Here is a 19,374-nt window from a genome sequence, read left to right as displayed (position 1 = left end):
CTTTATTAAAGATCCAAAAAGAGTCATGGTCCCTCCACTTTAATAAAAGCCTATGTAGGGTGTGTGTGTGTGTGTGTGTGTGTGTGTGTGCGGTGTGCATCTTTAACAAACTAGTGCTTTAAAAAAAAAACACACAATATCATTATCACACCCAATAAAGTTAATAACAATTTCTTAATATGTGTAGTATTCAGTATGTGTATATATTCCTCTGATTGTTCCTCAGAACTCTTTTTCTATAGTTCTTTTAATTCCTGAACAGTTGCTTATAGCTATGTCGTAGCTCCAGCAACTGGCCATGCCAATGCTGCACCTAGATCTTCCCACAACTTCTGCAGGATGTACTGACTCCTTCTCTTTGAACCGCTCTGACTTTGCACAAGTGTAGCTGTGCCATTTTCAAAACTGTAAACTAAAGCTTCATGGATTCTCTGAGACCAGCTGGTAGTTTGTGTTTTCTTTTCTCTTCTACAGATAGTCTTCATCTATTTTCTTAGCTATTACCCTTTTAGCCATAGCACTGGCTAGCCCTTCACAGAAGCTCCTACAAATGTCACAAGGCTTGGGGCCACTCTTGCCACGGTCTCCTCAGGACTAACGTGATTTACAGGGAACTAGTTCTACAATCTCAGAAAAACCACTTCTTTAAAAAGATTTCCCGGGGCTGGCCCCGTGGCCGAGTGGTTGAGTTCATGCGCTCCGCTGCAGGCGGCCCAGTGTTTCGCTGGTTCGAGTCCTGGGCGCGGACATGGCACTGCTCATCGAACCACGCTGAGGCGGCGTCCCACATGCCACAACTAGAAGGACCCACAACGAAGAATATACAACTATGTACTGGGGGGCTTTGGGGAGAAAAAGGAAAAAAATAAAATCTTTAAAAAAAAAAAAAAAAAAAAAAAAAGATTTCCCAAATCTTCACCTTCAATAATAAGGACATATGTTTACTCAATGACTTGTTTCAAACAGTGTCTTATGTCTTCAGATTGCAGTTGAGATCTTATATAAAACTGAGTGAGTTGATTTCAGAATGAAAACTTAAATTCCATGTTTTTTACATCTTTAAAAGTAGCACAAATACTTCTTAAGAGATTAGAACACAGAAATTAACTAGACTTATTGTGGTGATCATTTTGCAATATATACAAACATTGAATCATTATTTTGTACACCTGAAACTAATATAATGTTATATGTCAATTATACCTCAATTTTAAAAAAGCATGAAAACAAAACAAAACAAAAAAAGAGGTTAGAAAATAAACTGAAATTACTGACCTAAGCTACTTTACCCCCATCCCTCCTAGTATTCAGTTAAGTAGTCAAATGAACCTTGATAAGAGATTTCTGAAAATATTCCTAGAAGCTAACTTGTAACATATCTACTAATGAGACAATCATTAATTCTACTAAAGATTCTATATCCCTATGGAAATTTGCACCTCAGTGACTTCAGTTTCTGCTGTAAACTCTGCCAAAGCACAGACAAATTGAAACTCTAACTGAGATCCATTTGCTATGCGTGATACATGATATTGACAATGTCCTGCAGAGGTTATGGCAATACTAACATTCATAAGTGGGTTGGCACTTGTATTCTTTGGGATTTTGGCTGCAGGTAGCAGAAAATCTAGCTTCAACTAGCTGAAACATTGAAGTGATTTTATGGACTATGTTGCAGAAAAATTCAAAGATCTGACCAGACAAGCTTTCGTTCACCCCAACAGCTCAAGAACAAGGCCAAGTAGCCAGCTTCTCGCCTTCAAGTTTTTGGCTCTGCTTTTTCAATGTTGACTCCATTTTCACCAGGCTCTCTATGTGGGCACAAAGATGGTTGCCAACAGTTTGGAGCTACTTTCTTCAGGCCCATTCTGTAGTAGAAAAGTAAAAGTTTACTTCCCCAACAAGTCAAACCAATTCTGAGAATTGAGACTCTTTGTACCTTATTGGCCTGGAGTGAGGCATGTTTTCATCTATGAACCAATCCTTGGGTTAGGGGGCCAAAACACACTGACTGACTTAAGCTAGTCAGGACCTAACCTTGAAGCTGCTGGAGGAGGGGTCAATCCCACTCAAACCATGAAATTGAGAAATTCAAGGTACTGCTAGGAAGAGAGAAGGGATTATTGAGAAGGCAACAAAAAATGTTCACTATAGCACTAAATCCAAAGTGACTTACTTGGACTTTCTATCAAAATAAAATACAAAGTGAAATATATTCAAATAATTTGATTTTTGCTTTGGATTCTAAGAATTCGAACTCTGAAAAAGGGTTTAGGTGAAGATATGCTTCATTTAAATTTTTATTGCTGGTAGGTAATCTCTTCTTATACATATTAAACGAGGTTGTAAAATTTTCATGGTACCACCACTTAGTGTTAGTAAACTAGAATAATAGATTCCAACAAAATCTTGTCATCTGAAACTAAATTCTTTAATATATTTCTCTGAATTATCAGTTATCTATACATTCTTTGACTTCTATCTTTCCTGGTTCATGCTTCCCAAACTACATTTTATAGTGATACAAATATAGACTACTTCCTACTTTGGTGAACTGTACACCAGAAAAATTCCAACATCTGGTAATGACAATCTCCTCCATTCTTAAGAATCAGAACCCTGCTTATACTACTATTCCTTATCCTCCATATTTCCCACAGAGTCAGTTTCTCTTCTTGATGGCTCCTATGGCTATCTGTCCTTTCTCTTATTCCCTGCCATCCCACTAATTTGAATATCATGCCTGGATTTCTCATAAGTCTTCTCAGCCACTGTCCTGATGCAAAGCTCTCTTCACTCCAATCTATTCAGCAAAATACTTCTATACTAATATTCCTTAAATACTTATAGCAACTATTTACCAAGGGCCTACTTTGTGCCAAGTGTTTCACTGCTCTTACCTCATTTTATTTAATCATTACAAAAACTTTGTGACATAGGTATTATCCTCATCTTATAGAGGAAAATATTAGACTTAGAAAAGTTAGTAACTTCACCAAGGCTGCACACACAAAAGTACATAGTTGTATATTTTTAGTTGTCATTCTAGTTGTGGCATGTGAGATGCCGCCTCAACATGGCTTGATGAGTGGTGCCATGTCCACGTCCAGGATCTGAACCAGTGAAACCCTGGGCTGCTGAAGTTGAGCACGTGAACTTAACCACTCGGCCACAGGGCTGAACCCAGAAAAAATCTTAATTATAAAAATAATACATGCTTACCTAAAGATCAAGTAATATAAAAGTGACTAAAGTAGGAAATGGAAGTCTACCACATTTAGAATGAGCATTAGGGATAGAATACAGGCCATGGACATCTGGTTGCACACATCACTTTAATTAAAAAAAGAAATCACGATTTTTACATTTTTGCTGGGCTGTCCATCAAAGTGGCTGCATCAAAGTGACCATGGAAAAAATATCCTACTTCTGGTTTCTCTTGCTTTGTTTGCTTTCTTTTCTGCTGTCTGCCTATTTAGATCTCAGTCATCTTTCATGGCCTAGCTGAAGTCACCCCTCTTGACCCCTACTCCCTCTTTAAAATAGAACTTCTTCGATGCTCATAGACAAAACATAAAAGGCATTTTAAAAATGTAGCACCAGGAAATCTTCCCTGACTGCTCTTATTCTCATTGACTTTCTTCTACTCTCTACTTAGAGCCTCTACTACATAATTAGCGTGTAATTACATATTGTGTGTTATTGTTCCATGTGTGTAAGAGTAGGTGAAAGGATGTGGGTGGAACAGCATTATGGGGACCTGGGCTAGGGTGTGGATTCACAGTCATGACATAGTGATGAGTGCAAGGGAGGCATGGCAACAGCTAGCTCTGGAAAACTACAGAAATTAGGTTGTGAATTTAGAGTCAGAGTCTGGAGTAAGTCTTGAGGCAGGGTTTCTACATGAGCTTGAAGTCAGAACAAGGCAGTCAAGGCCAAGAATTTAGAGATCCAGAAATCTGTAGGAATGAGAGAGGGTATATCAGGGCACGGATTAATAATAAAAATGATGACATACTATGCTTAGTTCAAATACTGTGTGAAACATAACTGATGCGCAACATCAAAAGCATCAAAATAACATCAAAACAACATAGAAAATTGCTCAATTTTACCAAAGTTGTAAATATGATTATCCTCCGGCTCAACAATCCCACTTCTATGAAGTTATTCTAAAGAAATATTTGCACAACTCTACATAGTGTATGTATTCAACATTGTTGATAAGAGCAAGAGACAAAATGAAAACAATCCAAATATCTATCTAAATGTCTGTTTGTTTATATTTTCCTCTATTATTCACATGTACAGTAGAATAATAGCCAGCTATTACAACAGGAGATATATCTATGAACACTGGCATGGAAAGGGGTCCAAAAAGTATTTAAAAAGAAACTTTCAGAACTGCATACATGGCATAATTTCTTTAAAATACAAATTACACAGGTATAATGATATGGTTTAATGGAATTTTGAAAAATATGTTTTTCAAGCATCATCTATTTATGTCAAAATCACCCAGACTGCATGCTAAAAATACACATTCCTGGACTTCACACTACATCTACTAATCTAGTAGATCATACTAGATTTACTACTGATCTAGTATACTAGATCTACCGAATCACAGTCTCTGGGGATGGGACCCTAGAATCTGCATGACGATCAACCCACATGAATCTTGTGCCCTAGACAGTTTGTGGATTACTGGATTAATATGGTATTAACAGAGGCTCCTCCCAGGCCAAGGAACTTGGGAGGGCCAGCAGGGCTTCCTTTTCATTTTAGTTTATATATATTTTTTTTTTTTTTGAGGAAGATTAGCCCTGAGCTAACATCTGCCGCCAATCCTTCTCTTTTTGCCCGGAGCTAACATCCGCGCCCATCTTCCTCTACTTTATATGTGGGATGCCTGCCTCAGCATGGCTTGACAAGCAGTGTGTAGGTCCACGCTGGGATTCCAACCTGCAAACCCCGGGCCACTGAAGTGGAACATGAGAACTTAACTGCTGCACCACCAGGCTGGCCACCATATTCTTCTTTTTTAAAAAAATTTTTGTAGCATTTATTTCATATGTAATAATCTCTATCTACTAGAGATTTTTGAGGTTTAGAAGACTGAAACATTACATATTAATTTTCTGTGTCATGCTAATGAGGAAATACATTACCAATTTACCTCATTCAGGAGGAGAAAAGACTATTAAATCAAAGGCTATAAACTTGACAATATATAATGGAGTAATTATGCTCTTCCTTCATTTATTCAACAAATATTTTCCGAGCATGTGTTCCAGGCACTGTTCTATGTGCTGAAGATACAGGGAAGAACGTCAGACAAGGTTCCTACCCTCGAGGAGTTTACTTTAGAGTGGGGGAGGAGACAGAGTAAACAACGGAGCAAGGCCCCGCAGGGCGTGGTAAGTAACAGAGTGACGTGATAGAGAGTAAAGTAGGGGTGAGGCAGCGTGCAACGGAAGGCTATTTTCAGGAGATGATTTTTGACTGAGAGGAAAGATGAAAAGAACCGGGCATATGAAAGGTTCAGCAAAAGCCACAACCCTGGTCTGGGGAAGAGCTCGGCATATTTAAGGGTCAGAAAGGAACTCAGTGAGGCTGGGGTAGAGTGAGCAAGTGAATGGTACCCGACGAGGCTGGAGAGGCAGCCAGAGCTAGGTCACCTATAGTTCTGTAAACAATTTAGATTTTATTCTAAGAAGCCAGTGACTGGTTTTAAAAGGGAAGTGATATTCTCTCTTTTGCGTTTTCAGTGATTACTTTCATACCTTTTGACCTGATATTTTCATTTAGAGGAATTTGCCCACGAGAAAAGTTTTACAAAGATGTTCATAATGAGAATTTTATATTAGTAAAATATTGAAGACGATCCAACAATACAGTGAATGTGTAAGCAAAAAATGATTTAGGAATATATGGCATATTATATGGCTGTTAACAATTGTAAGTGCATGAATTATAAAAACACTGAAATAGTCGTAAGAAATGAAGTCAAGCCAAAAAAAATCTTTTAACAGAGAACTAAATCTACAATGTAAAAAATGTCTTTAATATATTTCCACTGTTCTAAAATGTATTTACTCTGTTCTAGCTATGCTCTATCGATAGTATATAACATATATTTTCAATTTAGAGAAGAAATTTAGACATAAAAGGTACGTTTCTATATTAACAAAGATTAGAATAAGGTATGTTTGGGGGCTTAATATTTATTGAAATGTTTACTTTCTAAAGTTGGTTAAATCACAACCAAAAAAATCAAGTGCTATCCTTTAACAACAAGAAATATTTCAGTGAAACCCATTCTCTCTAGCTACGCTTGACTTGCACTAAATACAGAGAAAACTAATACTGGTCATAGTTTTTTAAAATAATGAGGATGCATACCACACCATCAATTATTTTGTTTTACATCACTGATGCTCCGTGACCACTATAAAAGAGTTTACTAAACTCATGACTTAATAAGGACTTTTGTAAGGATATATAAATGATTTTGAATTTGGACATATTACTACAAGTGGTGAAAAGACCACTTCTTGTTATTTCTGAGTTCATATTCATAAATTACTGAAAATCTGATATAAGGGGAAACTTGTACCCCTCCCATACTTGAGAGGAATTAGTCAAGTAAATTAAAATTAAAGCAAACACTACATTAATAAGCATAAAGATTAGGAATATCTCAATGTAGACAGTAATTGAATATGATACCGTATTATTTGATATTTCTATGTAGATCTAAGTTCAATATGGACCTTAAAAGGTTTTATACATTAGCTCTCTACCAATAACTTACCATTAATACAATCTAATACACTATCAAAAAGTATAAGTGAAAGTATACTATCAAGGGGCTGGCCCCGTGGCCGAGTGGTTGAGTTCGCGCGCTCCGCTGCAGGCGGCCCAGTGTTTCGTTGGTTCGAATCCTGGCGCGGACATGGTACTGCTCGTCAAGCCACGCTGAGGCAGCGTCCCACATGCCACAACTAGAAGGACCCACAACAAAGAATATACAACTATGTACCGGAGGGCTTTGGGGAGAAAAAGGAAAAAATAAAATCTTTAAAAAAAAAAAAAAAGAAAGTATAATACTATCAAAATGTTTGATAAGTATACTATCAAAAAGTATAAGCTAAAGAATTATAATGAAGAAGATGGACTAGGACTCTAATCAATCAACGTCTTTCAGTACCTAGTCCCTAAGTGGCCAATGTACAGAAAATATTGAATTATGGAAATTCAAGGATAATCAATAATTCTCAACCAGTTGTACATACACCTCAGAATCTCCTGATGAGTTTTTAGAAAATAGACCACATGAAGTTCCCCCACAGAGATTTTAAACCACTAGGCCTGGAGTAGGGTTTGTGCTTCTGTATTTGTTTTAAATCTTTCTTTTTTTTATTTTTCCTCCCCAAAGCCCCCGGTCCATAGTTGTATATTCTTCATTGTGGGTCCTTCTAGTTGTGGCATGTGGGATGCTGCCTCAGCGTGGTTTGATGAGCAGTGCCATATCCGTGCCCAGGATTCGAACCAACGAAACACTGGGCCGTCTGCAGCGGAGCGTGGGAACTTAACCACTCAGCCACGGGGCCAGCCCCTGTTTTAAATCTTTCTTAGGTGCTTCTCGATGATCATAGCTGGAGGAGAATCACCCAGAAAGGACAGTCCTTATAGAATAGATTGGGTGGAGAAAGCTCCATAAGGAAGGAAGCCTTCAGCTGTGTCTTGCCAGACAGAAAGGCTTTACATAGAGAAGAAAAGGGCAAATAATTTACTATACGAGCAGAAACTGAGGCAGGAATGGGCAAGGTACTGTGGGGAGGGAGTAGGTAGGTCATTCTTCAAAGATTTCAAGGCAAATGAAGATGGCATTGTCCACTGAATGGGATAATCAGAAGGTAATTTTTGACTTTTGAAAATACAATTCAGTAGGGGATTGAATCCAGATATGGGGGTTAGGAGATGAATGAGAGATAGGAATCAAGGCAGTGGGTATTCAGAGCAGTCATTTGAGAATTTGACGTGAGAGGGAAAGTAAAAACTTGAATGGAATTTAAATAGAAAGAGAAGGATCATGAGATTTTTTTTTTCCCAAGAGAAAAGAGCCTGAACATATCTGTAGGTAGTGGAAAGAATCCAATGGAGAAGAAAAGAGTGGATATTTTAGAATGGGTAAAATTGGGATTTATATCTCCCAGGTTTTTTAATGTATTTGTTTAAGGACTAAAAGTAAATTACAGTGAAATTACACCAGTTTAATTAGAATTAAAATCTGAGTAAATTTAATGGGAATGGGAATCACTGACAACCAAAAAAGTCCAGGGTAGCAAGTGGACAACAAAGTCAAAGAAAATTTCTGCCAACCCTACCCATTTTCTCCACTTGATCCTAGATCCACGAACTTTGTGGAAGTAATTGAGAATAGATGCAAACATTGGATGGAAAATTTCTAGTAAGAAGATATAGACAAGTACGTATAATCTAAACTAGGACTGGAGCTAAATTGTGCCTCTGCTCTTCCCCAGAGGAGCAGGTAAGTGGTTAAGGTGAATGCCAGCTTCTGCCTCAAATCTCACTCACTAACACAACAGCCTCTTCCTTGGAACAATTTCTTAAGGTTTATGTACTAACGACACAAGGCAGAGAAATTTTTTTAAAAATCTAGGCATAATGAGGAGATTGGCTTGGCTGGATTACAATAACTATGATTTTTTTTGAATGGTTTATTGACTCAGGATAGCATAGATCAACAGCAGCCATTCTTAATAGGATATGACTTGATGGAAATGATCCTTGAGCAAGAGTATTCTGTCAGTTAAGGTAGGATGGACTCAAGTGGGTAAAAGAATATAGATAGCTCTTGCTATCCTCTCACATATGAGGTGATGAAGGCCAGAGTCAAATCGCAAAATGTGTTTAATTTTATAACACTGGACATAAAATTCCAGTTAATGATTTGAGGATTACAGTAGAGTACCAGGTTATTTTTTTATAGGATGGTTTTACTTTGTTTTTTAACTTGTATACTTGATAAATATCTAAAGCATTACCACATTTTATTATTCCATTTGACCCTCACAAAAAGTTTCTGAAGTTAAGAGAATGGAAGTTACTTTTCCAGGCTGTTCAAAGAGGTAACAGAGATTTGAAGCAGTTTAACAAGTTAATTCACTGAACAAATGACTGAGCGCCTCCCATGTGCCAGTCACTGTTCTAGTTAAGGTTATATATCTTGCTAATACCTAAGCCAGAGTCAGAATTCTTGACCCAGGATGTTGATGGAATCATAGCTACATTGCATTCATTTACGGCTGCTCTTCAGGAGGCCACCTGAACACAAAGCCCAAGATGCAAGTCTTGGTAAATACATATGCTAGGGTGTGCCAAAAACCATAGGCCTTTTAGATATGACCTATAAAAGAAAGGTTTTTGTGTTTGACAAGTGGCATGTCTCATACATTTTTTATGGACCAGGATGATGTACATATTTTTAAAATACCTTTGTATATGGATTAAAGGTTTAGACCCACAGGGTGTGAGGTATGTGTCAGCAACTATGATAAAACATAATATTTTATGAAGCAATTTTAAATTTAATAGCTATGTAGCTTGATTTCTTTGCATTCTTTAAATCTGCTAGCAAATAAATAGATGATTTATACCTTAGTCATAGAGACATCAGAGAAGGAGTTCTACTAGACAGGAGCTCAAAAAGTTCAGATAAAACTCTTAAGACTATCTTTTTAAAAAATAAAAGCTGACTCTTGGCCAAATCTTATTTTGAAGTGAAGGTCCTGAAGGGAGATTTACACTAATGTCATTTCTGGAATGTAAAATCAGAGGTTATTTTCTAAGTTGTTTATCCAGTATTTTTTTCATAGAAAATCATTCCTACTTTAGAATGGATTTAAGAAACTTTGTTCTTTTGACAAGTATGCCTTCAATATGTTCAAGTTACAGATGGAGCCTGAGTCATTTAACAGTGTTTTAGTGTCTCCTTGACTTGATTACTTATATTAGGTTGAAAACTCTAGGCACGTGTATATATACACATATGCACTTAACATACATATATCCAGCTTCCAATTTTTTAATTTTAAAGCTGTATAGTTTTAGTTATTATTACAGGGAGATTAACAATGACTAGAGAAAGTAGGGCACGGAAAGTGTGTTTCCTTCACATCAGGTCCCAATACTAGAAGCAAAAGTGACACGTTTGGAGGTTTTACACGGTGCTGTAAACAGTTTCCATGGTCCCTGTCCACATGGCCTTCCTGCTCTGCCAGGATGCAGTCTTGCTTTCCACAGGACGAGGTGGTCAGACTAGTCAAGTGACTGCAGAAAAGGCACATTCCTTAGTCAACCTTATGTCTGCCCTCTGTCCTCGAATCATAGTTATTGTTTATGGGCCAGGGCCAATAAAGTCGTGAACCCTTCAGCAGAGACAGGACACCAGCATCAGATGCATCGTACACGGAACAGTCAAGGCCGCCTCACCGCAGGGTTTCTTTTTTGAGCGGCAATGACCTACATGGCAAAGCCATGAAGAAGCAGATCTTCCTTCTGACTTAGGGTGGGTGACACCTCAAAGTTCTTCCCTTCCTCCGTAACTGGATGGGAAACCTTGGGACAGTTACTTGGGCCAGCCATCTCTAAGTGGCAATAGAGATGACACTCTCAGATGAAACCCTGAGCCCGTGCTGACAATGGGCAACCGCTAAATTCACATCCCTCAGCCCCACGCTCCCCCGGAAAGCCCTGAAACCACAGGACCCTTAATCCATCCCCGCAGCAGCGCCAATTCACGGAAGCCAGAGACACAGGAACGCACCAGCCGGCGGCTTCCCGCCTCTTCTAGGCCGCGCGCTGAAATCAAACGCGACGCCGGGTCGTTGGCTGCAGTGCTGCGCGCGCTCTGCTCCCCGCGCCGGCCAAACGGCGGCCGCCGCCCACCCTGCCCGCCGCGGGGCTGGGCGGGGCCGCCTGGAGGCAGCGGCGCCAGGCCGGCCGGAGAGGAAGAGATGCGGGCGGCGCTCTCTGCGCAGGCGCGCGGCGCCCCGCCTACCCAGCGTCGGCTGCCGGGCGGGCGGCGCGGGCCCTCCCACTCTCCCCCGCGCCGCCTCACAGCCCCGGCCCTCGCTTCACCCCGACGCCCCGGCGTGCGCGTCCTCCCGCCGGCCTGCAGGCCCGCGGCCTCCGCCCGCCAGCCCGCCGCTGCTCCTCGCGGCCCCGGCTCGCGTTCACGCTGTCGCCCGGGCCGGCGCGGCCGCGGGCCACCGCTCCCCCTCCCACACCTACCCCGCCCCCTCCCCGCCTTTTCCGCCCTCCGGTCCCCCTCCCTCGGCCCGCCGCCGCTGCTCCAGATGAGGTGATGGCAACGGCCAACTTCGGCAAGATCCAGATCGGGATTTACGTGGAGATCAAGCGCAGCGATGGTGAGCCGCGCCGCCGCCCCTGCCGGCCGGGCCCCGCGTTCGGGTGTGCGCGGCGGGCCGCGGGCGCCCGCCGCCTCATTGATTGCTCCGCCGGGCTGTGGGGGCGGGAAGGCGGCGGCGGCCGCGGCGCTTTTGTGTGTGGCTTGTGTGCGAGTGAGGCCGGCGTGGGGTCCGCCCCGGGCCGCTGCAGTGCCGGGGCGGGAGGGGCCCTGCGGGGGGCCGGTCGGGGGAGGGCGGCGGGGAAGGGCCCGGGTGTCACGGGCCACGTCGTCCCTGGGGGCTTCGGCTGGCGCGGTGGAGGGTCCCGGCCCGGAGGCCCCCAGCTACCCCCGCCATCTCCATCCTCCCCGGGGGCTCCAGCCCGGGGCTGGGGCCAGGAGCCGTGGGCTTCGTTCGGGATGACCCAGCCTCGCGTTTCGCCCCGGCCTTTTCATTTTCCGGCCTCGTCTCCGAGGGGGTGGGGGGCGGGGATGCGTGCAGCCCAGGGATTTCAGTATTTAGAGAACCGACTACTGGTCAGAGGCTGAGGAGGGGAAAGGCCAAGCCCGTTGGTTTCAACTGCTGTCTGGTTGTCAGGCTTCCTCGGCTTTCGTTTCTCGAGCATGCATCTGTCTTTTTTGCTAGTCCCTTCCTTGGAAGAAGGATGCGGAGAAGGTCGCGTTCAGCCATGAATGAGGGTGGGGGAGCAATGGGAAGAAGTATTCCATGAGCTGCTCAAAGGTGATGAGACTGAAAGGGCCGGAGAAGGGATGAGCCTGGTCACTGCGGTGCGAAGCACTCCTGAGGGGTGGGGGCCGCCCCGGATGTTGATGTTTCACACCCTCTGGAGAGGTAACCGAGAGAAAAGTGTAAGGCGGGGTGAATGTACGTGCTTCATTCCGGGAAAAAAAGCCTTAGGCTTATGTACCTTTCTATAGGTTCCTCTTGGGGAAAATGTTTTATGTCACTAGCTTGGGGTGCGGGGTGAGACACCACCCAGGCATGGAAATGATTTATATGGTAAAGGACAAAACGCACAGAGGGAGATAAGTAAAATTTTCTTTCAATTCGAACATTGAAAGAACTAGAGGTGTGTAACATCTAGAAGTGTGTGGTGTTCTTGACTCCATCTCCCTTATACCCATACCTTTCATGTGTGGCTTATTTATCATCACCCAGCCTAGTAACGTTGCTATCACATCCACACCCTCTTGGTTTCTACCAAGTCTGACCGAGTTATGTGAAGCTAGATTGTCTCTCATGTTAGCTGTGCGATATATTGGAAGACTGTATATAGCTAATGATTTTTTTCCTTCATTAAGTTTGAGGTAATTTGTGTTAACAACTAGAAGCGTCGTTATCCTGTATGTGAAAAGATAAATTATACTACTTGGGGCTTTAGAAGTTACCAGTAACACTAGTGGGAAAGAGATATCTCCTTTACTTGGGTTGGATTTCTTTATATATTCCCTTAAAATTACTCTTTCTTAAACAGTGCTGTTACTTTCATTTCTGTTTTAGGTGAATGCAGGTTCACTGTACACTAGCAAAAGTAGGATTTGCATATTATTTAAAATTTTGGGGTGCAGTAAAAGGTGTAAGTCCTTTACATTCTAAGCCTTTAATTATGATTATAAATGTTACTATAAAATCTGTCAGGAAAAAACTGTCATAAGATATTTGAAAGGTTTGTGTATTTTTATTTTTTCTGGACTAACATCTTTTTATTTAACCGTATTGGACTTGAAACCATTATGGTTCTTTTAGGGTTCTAGGATAAAGCCTTTTAATACTCTTTTAGCCTTCACCTTCTGTCTATACCAGAAACCCAGACATATAAGAGCTTTGTGTTTAAGTGCTAGTAACCCAAAAATAACATTTGAAAGCATTTTGCCCACGAGAAATAATGGAAATCATGGCATTGTGTAATTATCGTAACCTATAGTCATGTACATATTTGTGCGCCTCACATGCATGATGGAGTTGGTGGAAGCTAAAAGATAAGTAGAGAACTTGAAAAGAAGGGAATGATCATTTGCATTGGACGGTGGTGTTTCATTGTAGAAATTGATGTCTGGGAGGCTCCCCTCAAGCTTTCCCTTTTTGACTTTAAAAAAGCTGTTTTGTTTCCTCCCACTTCTATAGCACATCTGTATTGGATAAAATTCTAGTGGTGATTGTAACAAAAATAAACTCTGTAGTTGGAAAATCACTAATGTAATGCTTGAGACAATGGAAATCATATGAGTGCAGAAGGGCTGCTTCATGCTTCAGACTGCTGTTAACTGGTGACTTGAAGTTTTTGTGCATGCTTGCTAATCGGGATCTGTGTCCTTGATTAAGAGCATGCTTCTGCTATCAGTGATGCTCATGTATTAATAAAACATATTCCAAGGGCAAACAGGCAAACTAAAATGGATTTATTCCTATGTTTCAAGATCCTGCTCAAAACTAATCCCAGTAAGTCTTCACTGATTACTAAAATCAGATGGCCCGTCAGCCTCTGAAATCCTAAGTCATTCTGTATCACTTATGAGACAGCATATTTCCTTAACTATTGATTTTTGAGTACATTTCTCTTAATATCATATTTTCAAACTGCAGTGGAGAAGGGGTGGTGTGGATAACGCAATTGAGGGATGGCAGGCTACCCATGCCCACTTCACCTAGAGCCCAGGGTGTTACAGGATTAAAATATTTAGTAATAGACTCTTAAATTCCCTAAATTTATCTGTGTATCCCCCCAGGTGCCTAGCAGAGTTCCTTGCATATAGTTTTTGAGTGAATCATTCATTATAGGATTTTTGGTTTTGAAATGTTGTTTTCGTTACCCGTTCAGATGAAATCTTAGCAGGAAGTGAAATTCTTCCATATGCTCATTCTGTGCAACCACCTCCCTACTCTGGCCCCCAACACCCACTACAGGCCTCTTAGTTAAAGATCCCCTGAGTTGACTGAAATAGAGTGATCTGCTGAGGCAAATCCTTTTTTATATTCTAAGGTTAGAAGTGACAGAGGTTAGACTTGGACTCCTGAGATTGTTCTCAGCGCAGGAGAGAACCTGGTATGAAATTAGAGTAGTTTCTGGAAATGGACAGACATATATAATTTATTTTCTTGCATGTGTCTTCCTATTATTTTTCTGATTCAATTTCTTTTTAGAATCTAGTGATTCTAGAAACTACAATCTTACTATTGTGTAGTTAGATGGTCTTTAGGGGAAATTTGAAAACTTCACTGTTAAAACATTTCTTTCCCGTTCTCTAGTAGCTGTGACTGCCTTTTGGTGACTGCAGGAGGGATGAGAAATGTTTTGAATATTTGGACACTGTAACTTAGATGGGATTGTTCTTTGGGGTCTCTTAGTCACAGTATTGATACATGTGATCAGAAGAGAATCATAGACTATTTTAACCAGAAAGATCCTTGGAGTTAATCTAGTTCTTATTTTTGTAATTGAGGAAACTGAGTTCCAAGTCACCATAAGTGACTTGTCGAGATTCATAGAGCTTGTCAGTGGCAGCCGAAACTTGTCTTGCATGGCATAGACAAGTAAGACTATCAAGAACTGTGACAGTATAAGGGAGAATTCTGTTATTTGGGAACCATATACAGCTTTCTACAGCCCAATCAAGATGGAGGAGATTACTTCTCACTCATGGGATAGCCAATAGAGAGCAGTGTTTGGGAGCCCACTTGGAATGATCTGGTAAAAAAATGACAGGGAATAGTTACTAGAAGGTCAGAAAACCCAAAATTGTGGGAGTAAAATATTCCTGTTTCTTAATTAAACGTTGGTGAAAAGAGTGCTTTAATTAAGCATATGAAATCCAGAGGAAACTGAAGATTTCAAAGACGCCATCAGGAATCTTGGAGTTTAAGGCGGGCAATCTTTAGAAAAGATTTTAAATGGCCTAATTCTCTACTTACTTTGCCTCATTTATTCTTTCATTTGTTCATCTTTACATATCTTTGAATGATCATTCAAGTACTGTGTAGGTTTTTAGAGAACAGACTGTGTGAATTTAGGTAATAAAAATCAACCATATAGCAATATAGTTGTTCTTTAGGCACAACTGTGTGACTCTAATTATGGAGTGGGTGGAATAGGGAAATTTGTGGATTAATAATTTGCTTTTACAAGGTAACTAGCATGATAATGGTTCCATATATGTATTTGTTAGGCCTGCATGGTTTTCCAAACAGGTGTATCTAATTGGATCCTCACAGAGATGAGGTAAGCAGGATAGGAAGGTGGTAGACTCATTGTTTTACAGATGAAGAACCTGAGACTGGGTTACTTGCCGAGATCACATGCTTAGTAAAGGGCGAGATCACATGCTTAGTAAAGGTCGTAGCCTGGACCAATGCCTGAGTCTTTCACTCCTAGCGCTCTCTTTAAGTGCTGGCATATGTTTGCTGATGGGGGTATGACATTGTATACTTTGGTGTACTTTGATTTTTTTTTTTTTTGAGATATAAAAGCCCCTGTGGTAAAATTCTTTCTGCGACTACCCAAGAGGTTCAGGAAACCTGTAATTGATAACATTGCTTAAGTTTGCCAGATTGACTTCTGACAGTGTATTAGCTATGAGGGTTAAGATTTATCAATCTAAGGCTTTAAAGCCCTTTTCAATAGTCAGTCACTTATTGCTTCCATAATTACCACAGTTAAGTCAGGAATCTATATTTATTGCCCAGTCACTTGATTCTTATGATAAAAATTTTAGAACTCTGGAGAAAGGCTATGTGTCAACTTGTTTTATGTGTCATGATTTTAAAAAAAAACTAGAGAAAATAGCGAAGAGCAAGTTAAGCCTGTGTCTGTCTGAATAGGGAAGAAAGTGAGTGTGGAAAATCCAGAACAGGATTTCTTGAGAGAGATTCCGACCCATTCTTTCTAGTCACAGGTATACTTACATTAATTTTTTTGCAAAGCTTAATTCTTGAATTCAACCACCCACTTTGCTTTTTTTTTTTCCTTGAGGAAGATTAGCCCTGAGCTAACGTCTGCTGCCAATCCTCCTCTTTTTTGCTGAGGAAGATTGGCCCTGAGCTAATATGCTTGCCTATCTTCCTCTACTTTATGTGTGGGACGCCTGCCACAGCATGGCTTGATAAGTGGTGTGTAGGTCTGTGCCCGAGACCCAAACCAGTGAACCCTGGGCTGTCAAAGCAGAGTGCACGAACTTAACAACTCTGCCAGCCCCACCACCCACTTTGCTTTTAACACCTCTCTCCTGTAACCTAAAATAATCTTTAAAGGTGTTTATTTGTTTTGAGATCATAATTGTTTTGTTTTGGTTGAGGAAAAGTAGCCCTGAGCTAACATCTGCTGCCGGTCCTCCTCTTTCTACTGAGGAAGCTTTGCCCTGAGCCAACATCTGTGCCCATCTTCCTCTGTTTTATATGTGGAACGCCTATCACAGCGTGGCTAGATAAGCAGTGCATAGGTCTGTGCCCTGGATCTGAACCTTTGAACCCAGGGCTCCTGAAGTTGAGTGCACGAACCCAACCACTATGCCACTGGACCGGCACCAAAATCATAGTTTTGAGCTTAAGACTAGCTATAATTTTTAAGCCCTTGATAAAACTAGCACTCTTCTGATCCAGTTGCGGAACACGCATAGCTTAGGTTGCCCTTCCATCACACCCCAGCTCTTTTGATTAAAGCAACACTAATGGTATTGTAGTGCCTAGGTGAAAATAGACATTAGGACCTCACCATATTAAACATTTAAGTGCTTGCATTACATATAGTGAATGCTAGGCCATGTACTTAATATAGAGAGCTAAATAAATTCAAGTTTATATGGTCATTGGGATTTGTCCAGTCAAAACTTACACAAAATGGAATATCTTTTCATTGTTGGTTAACCTTAAGTTAACTTTTGTTTCTGTCTCCCAAGAGTAAAATGATGGGGGAGGTGTCTATTTTAAAACCCTGGTGCTTCTGAATCTAGTCCTTGCCTAGGGCTTTCTCATTTTTGGTACTACTTATTTTTCTCCCTACCCACTATAATCAAGCTTTTAGTCATGCCTTTCTTTCACCTCTCCTGCCCATGACCAATATCCTTATCCCTCCTGGCATGCTTTCCTGATGAACCTGTATTCAGCCTCAGAATTCTTCTTAATACAGCATCACCAGTCATGGTATCCCCATGAGTTGGTTGCAGTTGGTATTATTTGTCATTACTGGCCTATTTTGTATTCTCTAATACCCATTTGAGTTTTAACTTTATAACTTTTAACCTTTTCTCTTTTTTTTGAGGAAGATTAGCTGTGAGCTGACATCCACCACCAGTCCTCTTGGTGTTGCTGAGGATGACTGGCCCTAAACTAAGATCCATGCCCATCTTCCTCTATTTTATATGTGAGACACCTGCCACATCATAGCTTGATAAGCAGTGCATAGGTCTGCTCCCGGGATCCGAACCAGTGAACCCTGGGCCACTAATGCAGAGCACACAAACTCAACCCCTATACCACCGGCCTGGCCCCACTTTTAACCTTTGTTTTGATATCTAAAGGCTATCAAAAGAGAACATGTTGGATAAATGTAGTTGTGGGCATTCTGTTTCTAGACTGGGTAGCGTTAGTATAGGTTCACACCCCTAGAGGGTCTTTGGAAAAAACTACCCAAACAATACACAAACAACCCTCAACCCATCACCACCAATATCTGGGTCCTTTGCCTAGAGATTCTGTTTTAATTGGTCTGAGCTGGAGCCCGGCCATCAGTATTTTATTTTAAAATGCCTCATATACTGATGAAACTTAACTCATACACACTGGTGATTTCAGTGTGCACCCAGGGTTGTGATCCATTATCTTAGAAAAAGTAGCATCTCCTAACAGTGATCTGACAAGACTTGATGGTGAGTGAAGTTTTAAATTTAAAAGTGGGAGGAAGATGACCAGCAGATTGCCATGGGGTGAAGGATGCATTCCAGGCATGTGGCACAACATGTGAGAGATCCTTGAGTTGGAAATGGAGAATTGTCAGGTAAAGGGCACTTAAAACTGGCAGATGGGAGGCTGATAGGTGAGGAAAATAAGGAAAGGGAGGGGTAATCTAAGGCACCTTCTTAAAGACTTGGAAACAAAGGTAAGGTAAGGCATCTTGGAATTAATTTCTAGGACACTTGGAAACTACTGTAGGGCTTAATCTCCTGAGAGCAGTAATAAGAGTTAGCTCATGATTAGTGATAGATTAGAGGGAGAGTAGTACTGAAAATGAGAGCCAGCAAGGATAAGATTGCATCAGTCTAGGAGGGTGAGCAGTGATTAAGGAACAGATAAGATACAGAGCACTGCAAAAAGAATTGATATTGTATGCTGCTGTGTCACTTGTGTTGAGTAAAGGACAGATGTGTTGAAAGGAATGGACTTCACATTTGGAAAGTCTGAGTATAGGTTATAAAATCTCTTTCGTTCTGTTTAATCAAGATAATCTTATTTGTGACTACAGTGTAGAGGACTTTAGAGCCTGTGTCCAGTGTAATATCAGAGAGAGCATTCAACTCAGTCTGTTTATAGTCTTTGCCACTAATATCTTAAAAGTAAGTGAGTCTAAGGTATGAGTCACTTCCAATAAATGTTTAAATATAGATCAGGAGTTTACTTAAGCTATAGCTAACTGCTTTGCCTACTTAAGAAGCCTCAGTTACAGTATATTAGCCAAGACCTCTCAGAATTCCTGGAAGGGAATGGGAAGGAGAACCAGTACTTAAAGGATCTGGGTTCAGCTCTTTAAGGGATGTAGTGTTTTGATTCTTGAAATGCAACTGCTCGCCTTTACTTTTCCTTTGCTGTTATTTTGGCCTATTTTTTTCTGCCTTGGCTTTTGCCTTCCCTTTTCATCCTTAAGATTCTGAATGTCATTTCAGCATTTAGAATCTCTCAACTGTAATTTGCAGCTTAGGACTTAAAAAGG

General features: G+C 40.9%; 1 protein-coding gene and 1 long non-coding RNA gene across 8 annotated transcripts in view; one reads left to right on the top strand and one right to left on the bottom strand.

Moving 5' to 3' along the window:
- The window catches only part of LOC102150726 (uncharacterized), a 107,348-nt gene extending 96,257 nt beyond the window's left edge, over positions 1–11,091 (bottom strand). Inside the window, exon 1 of the long non-coding RNA XR_011430346.1 lies at positions 10,856–11,091. This is a non-coding gene — a long non-coding RNA (uncharacterized lncRNA). The remainder of the gene's footprint in view (positions 1–10,855) is intronic.
- Positions 11,031–19,374, top strand: part of KIF2A (kinesin family member 2A) — a 67,684-nt gene continuing 59,340 nt past the window's right edge. For 2 of the 7 annotated variants that reach the window (XM_023625631.2, XM_023625629.2), the window contains exon 1: positions 11,049–11,459. In XM_023625631.2, coding sequence (XP_023481399.1) covers positions 11,396–11,459 — 64 coding nt within the window. In that variant the 5' untranslated portion in view covers positions 11,049–11,395. Of the gene's footprint in view, positions 11,460–11,531; positions 11,594–12,083; positions 12,291–19,374 lie in introns of those variants that run through there. The other 5 variants (XM_070246234.1, XM_070246232.1, XM_070246233.1 and 2 more) reach the window with 4 other exon arrangements.

The sequence above is a fragment of the Equus caballus genome, chromosome 21, assembly GCF_041296265.1.
Source record: "Equus caballus isolate H_3958 breed thoroughbred chromosome 21, TB-T2T, whole genome shotgun sequence".
In the NCBI taxonomy this organism is placed as follows: domain Eukaryota; kingdom Metazoa; phylum Chordata; class Mammalia; order Perissodactyla; family Equidae; genus Equus; species Equus caballus.
The sequence above is the reverse complement of the archived record's forward strand: the minus strand, read 5'-3'. Positions and strand labels throughout refer to the sequence as shown.